The sequence below is a fragment of the Hippocampus bargibanti genome, linkage group LG08, assembly GCF_051943395.1.
Source record: "Hippocampus bargibanti isolate YZ-2025 linkage group LG08, ASM5194339v1, whole genome shotgun sequence".
Classification (NCBI taxonomy): Eukaryota; Metazoa; Chordata; class Actinopteri; order Syngnathiformes; family Syngnathidae; genus Hippocampus; species Hippocampus bargibanti.
In genome coordinates, this window is record NC_142741.1 from 4,224,398 (window position 1) to 4,235,447 (window position 11,050).

The following is an 11,050-nucleotide window of genomic DNA, read 5'->3' on the forward strand; positions in this document are numbered from 1 at the left end:
GTTGTACATCTTGGAGGTTGTGATATTACAACAGCAACAGATGCAGGCAGACACACTAGAAACTTCATTAATAACTGGTTCCCTTGCTTGTCTTTTCATTTCAAATTGAACTGATGGCTTGTGCGGGTTATTTGTGGCGCCTGATTGATGGGATATTGTAACCTTGCATTCTACACTCTGCTTTTGAACTATCAATAAAGTTGAAACAAGTCCAAATTTCACTGTTTTCTATCAATTTTCTCACCTTTCAATTTTTTTTCGCTCGTTTTTTTTTCCTTTCCTGTGTCTTGTGCTCACAGCATGCTCGCAGCGTGCAACAGCATTCTGTGAGCACTCTAACCCCTCCCTCCCGCTCACTGCTGCGTATATCCTGCTGCGAGTGTCCCCTCCTTCCTCTACCACGGATCTTGACCAATCACGTGCAGCTTTAACCGAAGACTGGGGGCGGGGAATAGAGCCGTCTGCCATTTTTAGCTCCTTGTTGGGAGCTCCAAGAACCGTCTCGTTCGCAAACGACACATCACTCATTGTGGCGCTCCGTGTGTTTGCCGAAAAATAGTTTGTATTCCAAGATTATATTCTCGCAAATCTAACGTTTGTAAGGCGAAAAGGTTGTTAGCTAAAGCGTTCATAAGCTGAGGTATCACTGTATTGGCTCTTGGATGGTTTATAGCGGGCAAGATCGAAGCCAATCATCTTGGAGCCTTACCCGCCGGGTGCTGTGACGTGTCTGACAGGCGACTGCTGCCGCCCCACCATCACTTTGTTGACGGCCGACGGCCGAGAGGCCGTCAAGCTTGTGGCTTGGGGAGCCACTCTGGATGCGGTTTTGTGGGCCAGGAGCTCCGCCACCTCCGCGGACTCCTCCTGCATCTCCAGAGGGGCCGCGCTCGGGAAACTGCCATCCGTACTCTGGGGGAAGGGGCAATTATGCATGAGTGGGATTTTCTGATTTCCCAAGACCTGATCAAAACCGGAAAGACCAAAAGGTACATCTGCTGCAAAGGAATGAGGCTCTGTACCTGCTCCACTCTGGTCTGATGACTCATCTGCGTCGTGGAGACCAAGGTCTTGGTTTTCTTGGCCGGGACAACTTCCTCGCCTACGTGTCCACAAAACGGCCAAAAGTTTAAAAGCGGACCCCGTCGCTCCTCTTTGGAGCTTCAAAATCGCAAAATCATGAGAGTAGGTTTTGCTCATTAGACCAGGTTTTGAATTTTTGCTTCTCATTGGCGTCGCATGTGAGCAAGAATCTGTCCCGGTGAACTGAGGTGGGGATAACCCGAGATCAATCACAAGGCACACATTGAGGAGGATTCCTGCGAGTCTGCAAGTCCCCCCATTGCAACCCGACGCGGACTCTTTTTGACACCCGAGTTCCTGTTTGAAGACTAATACCAGGCGGAAGATTGTTCAAACAAAAGCTTCCGGAATATCAGGCGGTCTCGGATTGCATTTGCAGCTGGGTTGGCCCAGAAATTTGGCTCCAAGGAAGCCCAAGATGGCAAAGGTTCTTTGGTTTCCCGCTTTAAACAAATGCTGGGCTGAACACAGAACCGAACAGCATGGGAAACACTCACCGTGAACCAGTAGCTCGGCGGTGGACGTGGCTCGCCCACCACTGTTAACGGCCGTCACCAAGTACGAGCCGGAGTCTTCCGGAAAGGCCTCGGCGATCAGCAGACTGTAGGCGTCTCCGTCCCGGACGATGGTGAAGTCGGCCGAGCTCTGTATCTCGGCTCCCTCTCGGTAGAACGTGACGGTGGGCGGCGGGATGCCAGTGACTCTGACGCCGAGTCTCACCTGACTCCCCTGCCGCACGATGGAGCTCTGGAGTCTTTGAAGAAAACTGGGAGGCGACGTCTCCGCTGCAAGAGTCAAAGTTCAAATGGGAAACAGGCACATTTGATCCGCGCAGGTCTCACCACTACCCTTTACTGCCTTGTCCTGGCCGGGGGACTTGAAGGGAACGAGGAGTTCAAAAATAGCGACTGATAGATAGGAGATATCAAGTCAGGATGAGGACTTCAAGACCAAAGACGAGGAGAACAGACTACCTGAGGTCTTGCAAACATGGATGAGGTAAGAGACTTTTCAATAGCTCCTGACGTATTGAAGTGAACCCTGACTAGTTCAGAGGAGTTAAAGGTTACCTCAGGTCTTTGAGTAGGACCAAAGACTTAAGAGGTCATCTGTGGTTTTGAGGGCAATGGCGAGTTAATGACCAGCTGAGGTTCAAGGGGACCGTCCACTCGGTCGTAGGTGGTTTAAGAGCACCCGAAGCCTCGAGGGGGAACAAGACAGTGTCCGGATGGGCTCTCACCTGTAACGACGAGTTCGGCGGTGCTGGTGGCTTGTCCAGCGCCATTGGTGGCCCGGACAGAAAACCTCCCGGTGTGCGCGGCGTTGACGGCGTCGATGCTCAGAACAGCGTGGCCGTCGCTGAACGAGATCTGAACGCCCGGCAACGCGGCGGCAGAGAGGACCTGGCCGTCACGAAACCACGACACCTCGGGAACCGGAGCACCTGAGGGGAAGATGGCGTGCAGACTCAGGTACGGCCCCTGGCACTCCGCCGTCTTTTAGTATGTTGAAGGCGACGGAGCGATTGCCATTCCACGGTCACGTGCGGAACTTAGCTTCGACATTAAACGGGGACCTTGGGGTGCTGACCACGTCCCCTTCTGGCCAACCGAAAGCCATAAAAACAACCATTAGCTTGGAATGATGTTAATGCACAAACCCCGCGTGATGGGAAAGTGGCTTCAAATCCGAGGGGGACATTATCAGGGTCAGGTATAGTCCAGGGACACGGAACGGCGGGAACGGCGGGAACAGCGGAAACGGCTCTTACCGCTCACTTGCGCCCGGAACGAGGCGGAACTACCCTCCAGTGCCACCACAGTCTGAAGCGGCTGTGTGAAAGTCGGCGCTTGTGTCGACATGATCTTCCTCTTCTCTGCTTAGCGGCCTGCGAAAAGGAGGCCAGGTTTGGATGGGAGGGCACGCTTTTGCAAAAAACTATTGTTACAATGTAGATATGACCCCTACACCCTCCCTCAGTTGTTGCTTCTTCTTCTTTTCCTTTAGGCTTTTCCCTTCAGGGGTGGCCACAGCGAATCAGTGTCCTCCATCTAACCCGGTTTTGTGCATCCTCTCCTCTCACACCAGCTACCTTCATGTCCTGTTTGACAACATCCATACACTTCCTCTTTGGTATTCCTCTTGGTCTCCTGCCTGGCAGTTGAAAGCTCAGGATCCTTCTCCCGATATAGTCACTCTCTCTGCCCTTGACAGGTCCAAACTCAGTCTGGCCTCTCTTACTTTCCCTCCAATGGCTCTAAGTAGTACCCCCTTCCCGATCCTATCCAACCTGGTCACTCCCAAAGAAAACCTTAACATCTTCATCTGTGCTACCTCCAGTTCTGCTTCCTGTCTTTTCTTCAGTGGCACTGTCTCCAGTCCAAACATCATGGCTGCTCTCACCAGTTTTACAGACCTTTCCTTTCCTATTCCTTTCATCACTTTGCTGCTGTAAAATGTAAATTTCTCCACTGCCAGACGAATAAAGGTACGTCCAATCCATCCATCCTGTTATTATTATGGTTATTATGATTATTATTATGCTTATTATGATTATTATCATAATCATCATCTAGAACTGCTTCATGTCACAAAGAGGGTACAGCAAGTCCTGAAGAATGAATTACTCTATGTCTTTGTGTTGTTATGTTAGTTATTTATTTTTGTTACTTCAAGATGGCGCCGCGAGTGGCTGCCTTTCCACCGGCCCCTGTATTTTTTTTTACTTCTTTCTTTCCTTTCCTCACTTTGCTGCTGTGAATTGTCAATTTCTCCACTGCAAGACGAATAAATGTACATCCAATCCAATCCAATCTAATTGGGACTTTTTTGGGCCCAAGTCGTCAGCGCCGCCTCAGCAAAGTCCCAAATAGCGTGACAGCTGACGCCAACAATCACACACACACACACACACACACACACACACACACACACACGCACACACGCACACACACACACGCGATGCTGAGGCTGTTATAAATAGTTGGAGTGGCAAAATGTGACACGCGGCAGCAGCTGAAGGGGGCCACCTCATACATCAATCCCACTTGGTAAAAGCAAACCACACACACACACATATGCACACACACACACACACACACACACACACACACACACACACACACACACACACACACACACACACACACACACACACACACACACACTTGATTCAATAATAACAATAATAATAATACATTTGATTTATAAGCGCATTTCAAAACTCTCAAGGTCAGTTTACAGTCACATGATCACTTTTTCTGTGGGTGAGCAGCAGCAGCCACATGTGCCAGCGTACACTCAACCTGAAAGTAACTCAAATAGATAGAAAGCTAGCTAGCTAATAGTTTAAGGCTTATTTAGTAGTAAATTAGCTTTTATGGGGACCTGCGAGCGGATTATTCTCATTTTAATGGTTTCCTATGGGAAATTAATGTTTGGAAGACACACTTTTCACCTTACACACACTAATGGATAGCGATTTGCGTGTATTTCCAGTTTGGCTGACATGCGCAGCGCATCAAATGTAAAATGTGGCTGGTGAAATGTTAAGAAGAAAAAGTCAAGATGGCCCCTGCTGGTGGAACAGATGACATCACTTCTTGTTACTTTGACAGAGCAAGACAAATTCTTAAAGGACGGACGGGTCCAACGTTGCGGATCCTTTCTGGACCCACAAACCGTCATCTGAATTTGGTCTTTTTTTTTGTTTGAGGATATCGATGAGAATTATTTTATTTTTATTTATTAATTGTTTTAAAGACAGTAGTGGCTTTTTTTGTGGTGTGCCCATTTTTTTCTTTCCACTTACATCCCACTTATTTGTTAATTCCATCCCAAATCGGCTTCCAACTTCATTTGTATAGCGCTTTAACAACAGCTGAAACTGGAAAAAAGTGCCATGTGGAAAAAAAGGGAAATGCTGCCCCCTTTTGGAAGAAAAAAAAACACTGCCAGAGGTCGGGCCACCGCTTTATCATCAACCCCGCAAGAAAAAAAGAAAAAAATAACTTATTAGGGAATGGCTATGTCAAATTTTCAATTCTTGAATAAATTTGGCGTATCGTCAGGAATCCCATAATCACTTTAGTACTTTATTTCATTTTGTATTTTTTGGGCTGTTTGCGCCGACGTGGGTGTGTACACAATTTAGTGTTATTCAATAGCTATCTAGCTGGCTGTTAGTTATCTATTGGCTAGCTAGCTAGCTTTCTATCTATTTGAGTTACTTGCGGGTTGAGGGAACGCTGGCACGTGTGGCTGCCGCTGCTTACCCACAAAAAAACTTAGCCTGTGACTGTAAAGTGACCTTGAGAGTTTTGAAAGGCGCTTATAAATCAAATGTGTTATTATTAGTATTATTATTATTAAATCAAGTGTGTGTGTGTTTGTATGACTAGCCTGGTGAGGACCACTAACATTTTATACCACACATAGTGAGGACATTTTTGACAAGTGAGGACCTTTTGGCCGGTCCTCACAAGTTTTTCATTCTAAAGGCTTCTAGAGGGTCTATACTGAATATGCATCTGTTAAAGTTTTAGAGAGGTCCTCACAAATTCACCCAAAATGATTTTTGGTGTGTAGTTTCATTTCACTTGAATACACACACTTTTTACTCACTGTGTGTGTGTGTGTGTGTGTGTGTGTGTGTGTGTGTGTGTGTGTGTGTGTGTGTGTGTGTGTGTGTGTGTGTGTGTGTGTGCGTGCGTGTGTGTGGTTAATGAGAGGAAAAAGTTCATACCACAAAAAGGAAAACGATATTTTAACCAAATTCACCACAGGAATGAGGACTTTGAATGTACCCATTCAGAAACCTGTGACTGTAAAGTGACCTTGAGAGTTTTGAAAGGCGCTTATAAATTAAATATATTATTATCATAAGAAAGGGCGCGATCAATAAGCCAATGAGTGGAAATCGGCCATCTTTTCATTTTCACATTCGGTACATCGTCACGCCGGCTGACTTTGGGACAGCCCGGCCTGGCCGGAGCCCCGAATACTAAACTTTGGAGCCTTGGCGCAACGTGGGCTCTGCGAGACCCTCACGACGGGCCGTCTCCGTCCGTGGTTCGGACCCCGTCCGTGGATCGGGCCTTGTCCGCTAATAGGGGCTCGGTTTCATCGACTCGAGTGGCGGCCACTCAGAACTGGTATAGCGGTGTGCCAGCCAAACCCAAAGGAGGCCGCATCTTTGCCCAAAATAGATTTTGGATTGACAGGAAGCATGTGCTCGATATATCTGCGGTGGGGTGCGAGGTTGGGGGGGGGGGGGCTCAAGTGACGATTCCCTTAAAAAGCCATCGGCCCACGGCTCGACACCCCCCCCCCTCCCGCCGGCTATTTTGGGGTTTTGGTTAAAGTCGTCGCATGGCGCCAGCACCGAAATCCACCAAAGTTTCCAAAAGTCAAGTTGCGGCGGGTCAGCTACTCACGTGAAAGGCCGTCCGCTGGCGTTGGGACGGAGCCCCCCCCCACCCCCGCCAACCGGTGAAGTTGAGCAGCTTCCCGACAGGCCGCTTGCGGTATGCCCTCCCAAAAAGAGACCAAAGCACACACCCGTGTAGTCCTCCAGCCGAGGCAGGCCGGGAACGAAATGCTCAGGGGGGGGCCACGCTCGCGATCACCTTCTTATACCGGGAGGGGATAGGACGGGGGGAGGGTGAGGGAGGGCGAGGGGTCGGGAGGGCGGCCCCCACCCACTCCAGACTTGTCATTGGGCGAGCTGATGCATCATGGGATATGGAAGCGACAACTTGTTGTGACTGCTGTCAAACAAGTTGACGGCCATTTTCTATTGAGGTTCGTGTCTTCATTGAATATTTTCTCATCTTTTTGCTTTTAAAGGACAATCGACAACATTTGCTTGTTTCCCAACTGACATCAGAAAAACGTTTTATAGCATCTAAAATACCCAAAACACGCAGGCTGATATTTTTAGTCAAATGCAAAACACCAATAAAAATGACGAGGTGTCCCAAAACTGCCACAAAATGAGCTTGAAACTGGGCAGTTTCAGAAAGTCCCACCCCTTTATTCGTGACGTCACGCCAGGATACTCCTTCACAAACTGCCGTGCTCCAGAATCAAAACAATGGCTTCAGAGAGTTCAGATTCGGAGAAGATGCTTTCTTGTTACTCATCCAGTTATGAATATGATTAAAATAGTTCTGAAGAGGAAAGCATAAATGTTTGCAATCGATTAAAGAAGTCCTTCCATATCAATTCGAGCCGTCTGGATTCCGAAGTAGCGCCTAGAAAATACACAAGATGGCGCACAAGATCCGTTGGAAATGGGCTGATTTGTCCGCTGGTATTTTTGTGTCAACTTACACCTTCTTTATGCGTGTTACCGCAATTACAGTAAAGTCTCGTTATATCGATATCCGATATATCGATAGTCCCGGTTATATCGATACTATTTCTATGCACGCACGGAGAAAATTACATGCAAACAGGGTCGGATATATCGATAGTCCCCGTTATATCGATATTTTTTCGGACTCCCTTGAATATCGATATAACAAGACTTTACTGTAGCTGCGACACACGATTCACCATGGCGTGATTTATGTAGGTTTCCTTCTAATTTCGCTATCAACACGGTGTTTTCAGATGAAAAAAAGTACCCAAAATGCATTGTGTGTCGCTTTCTCAGTCAGGGGCGTTCCTTCTGTGACGTCACTCCGGGATCGTCATCAACTCAAAAACAAGACTTGCTGAATATTCAGCGTGAGTCTTAAAATGTAAAATACAGCGATATGCAGTGGAATCTTTGTAAAATGCGCTCAGTACAAGTCATTTGAAGGAATTTTACAAATTAAGGACGCAACTTGTCCGGAGGTGTCGGTTGTCCTTTAAGTGAAGCAAAACCAATCAATCGATCAATGGAGTGAATTGAACTCATTCACTACCATTCCCCAATTGATTCCGGAATTGAAAATATGACAGAGCGCCGGGGTTTTGTTTTTTTATGCGCTGGTGCGGATAAAGCGCTGGCCATGGCCTCTGACAATGTTTTCTTCCCTTCCTTTTTTCCATGTTAGCGCTTTGTTCCGGCTTCAGATGTTGTTTAAGCGCTATATCAACCAATGTAGGTATTGTATTTTGGACAGCCGCCCTCATTTCAAGCTCAGATAACTCCAGACCCATATCATTTAGGAATGAACTATCCTGTGACTGTAAAGTGTCCTTGAGAGTTTTGAAAGGCGCTTATAAATGAAATGTATTATTATTAATTATTATTATTATTATTATTATTATTATTATTATTATTATTATTATTGCTGTGGACTGCAAATTGCCCCATTGTGGGATGAATAAAGGTTTGATTCTGATTCTTCTTCTTCTTCTTATTATTATTATTATTATTATTTTTTTTTTTCTTCTGATTATTATGATGATTATGATGATTATTATTATTTATTATGAACTCTTTTTTTTCCGATGAAAGTAGAGAGTCCAAGGTTTCTTACGCTGCACTGAATGTTGATGTCGTCCTAAAAGTCCATATTCTGTGGGTCCTGGAATTCAAGTGACAATGACAAAAACCCTGGCACTGGAGTGGACGCATGTTTCCACATCGCCTGCCAGTCAATGAGTGCAAAATGTTGCTTGCATGGACGACTCTGAATTGACATTAATGACGAGTGACAAGGCCCGATCGGGAATAAATGTAATGAGCACCTGTGTCCGCTAGAGGGTGCCAAAGACAAGTGTAAAAATACAAAAAGCGTGCTTCCAAATGTGACTTGGGCCGCGTTTTCCAGCTCTCAACGCACATGAGACGACGGGGGACCTGCAACGAAAACGTGGTTGGACATATCCGGTCGCTCAAGACCAAAATGCATTTGGCGTCGCAAAACATGTCACGAGTGCAAATTGATCGCTCATATTAAAGGACAACCGACACCTGCGGACAAGTTGTGTCCGTAATTTGTAAAATCACTTCAATTAACTTCTACTGACCGCATTTTATAAAGATTCCACCGCATATAGCTATATTTTACGTTTTAAAACTCGCGCTGAATATTCAGGAAGGCTTGTTTTCGAGTTGATGACAATGCCCTAAGGGACATCACGGAGGGAATGCCCGTGACCGAGAAAGCGACACACAATGCATTTTGGGTACTTTTTTTCATCTGAAAACACAGTGTTGATTAGAATTAGAAGGAAAACTACATAAATAACGCGATGCTGAATTGTTGTGTGTCGCAGCCAATTACAGTAACACATAAAGAAAGAAATTAACTGTACGGTATAATAAAGTTGTTTTATTTACCTTTGTAATGGTCGTTGATGGCTGGATGGAATGGAGTGGCCGGTTTCATCAGCATTAAACACTTGATGAGGAACGTAGCCTTCTTCTTTCACCATCTTGAGGAATGATCCCTTGTAGGTGCTTTCTCTGCCATAATTTTATCTAGTTCCTCATCAATTGTGTTCTGTTTAGCTGGGTTGATAGCTTTTTGCATTAAGTGTACAGATGGCTTGTGTGGGTTATTCGTGGAACCTGGTTGATGGGAATTTTAACCTTGCAGTCTACACTAAAGTACATCAACGTTGAAACAAGTCCAAATTTCACTGTTTTCTATCCATTTTGTCACACTCTCTCTCTGTCGTCTGCCTGTCTCTTTAATGGTTAAACCACCTCCCCTCACTGCTGCGTTATTGACCAATCATGTGGCTTTAACCGAAGACTGGGGGCGGGGAATAGAGGACAAAAAAAATGTCAGTGTCATTTTGTTTTTTGAAGAATGGCTTCACTCTCTATCTGTAAACCCCACCCCCCCTCACGGCTGCGTTCTTGACCAATCACGTGGCTTTAACCGAGGCTGGGGGCGGGGAATAGAGGACAAAAACAGTCGGCTGCCATTTTGTTGTTAGAAGAACGGGCTCGTTTGCGAACAACACATCACTCATTGTGGCAGCTCTGTGTGTATCCTGAAAAATGTTTGTATGCCAAGGTAAAATTTTCATAAATTTAACGTTTGTATACCAAAAAGTTCGTAAGCCAAGGGGTTCGTAAACCGAGGTATCATTGTATCATTATTAATAATATCGTACCAAGAAGCCCTTTTTTCCCATCTTGAGCTGCCGTCGAGTCCGTCATTTACCACTGATCATTTTTCTTCCAGGTGAAGCTTTGCTGCACATTTTGCAGAGAAGAACTTTCTCACTTGAAATAGAAACAAAAATGTCACCTCTTCTCGCGGCTCCTTCTTCTACTTGCACCGATTCCGACGGCCGTTGCGTCTTATTTTACTTTGGAGGGGGCGTGGAGAGATCCATTCGGCCGAATGGCGGCTCCCGGCTCCATGAAAAAGCATTAGCATTAGCATGAGCTTCACTGAATCGCAGCCGGGCCGACAACGTACTGACTGCCTGACCTTGAGTGGCTGCATTGTATCGTGTGGTTAGCTGGACAGCTGTCAATCATAAAAATGACACGCAAATTGTTTCCATTTCATATGCGTCGCGTTCACGGCGCAGCTTTTCTTGTAGACTTGTGCCTGCTCTACTGTGCCGAGGTTTAACAGGTGCAAGCGTTTGTGAAGTAGTGACGTGTGGTTCGCAAACGAGCCGGTTCATAGAGCCGGATCTCTGAAGTGAACGAAGAGAGCCGGCTCCCAACAAGGAGCCGGAAATCGGAGCCGACTTTTCCCCGCCCCCAGTCTTCGGTTAAAGCCGCACGTGATTGGTCGATATCTGTGGTAGAGGAGGGAGGGGAGAATTACAGACACACGCAGCAGTGAGGAGAAGGGGGTAGGAGGGGTTAGGGTAGACATGCAGGTGGATAAATGTTATCACATTATGCTGTTATTATTATTCCATTGTTATATTTTTTACTAGTTGGAATGATTATTAATATGAAAAGCAAATTAGTAATAGCTGATCATCAGACCAGAGTAACCACAGGGAAAGTGAAAGTTAGCATCCACTAACTGTGTGCACACATAAATCAAGC

The 11,050-nt window shown here is 46.2% G+C and overlaps 1 protein-coding gene across 1 annotated transcript in view; it reads right to left on the reverse strand.

Annotated features, from left to right (window-relative positions):
• ttn.1 (titin, tandem duplicate 1) overlaps nucleotides 1–6,663 on the reverse strand; it is a 144,833-nt gene extending 138,170 nt beyond the window's left edge. The window contains exons 1-6 of the mRNA XM_089003514.1: nucleotides 6,519–6,663; nucleotides 2,855–2,971; nucleotides 2,324–2,527; nucleotides 1,581–1,868; nucleotides 1,023–1,102; nucleotides 710–912 (exon numbers count right to left, since the gene is read on the reverse strand). Coding sequence (XP_088859640.1) covers nucleotides 710–912; nucleotides 1,023–1,102; nucleotides 1,581–1,868; nucleotides 2,324–2,527; nucleotides 2,855–2,945 — 866 coding nt within the window. The 5' untranslated portion in view covers nucleotides 2,946–2,971; nucleotides 6,519–6,663. The remainder of the gene's footprint in view (nucleotides 1–709; nucleotides 913–1,022; nucleotides 1,103–1,580; nucleotides 1,869–2,323; nucleotides 2,528–2,854; nucleotides 2,972–6,518) is intronic.
• Nucleotides 6,664–11,050: the final 4,387 nt, after the last annotated feature.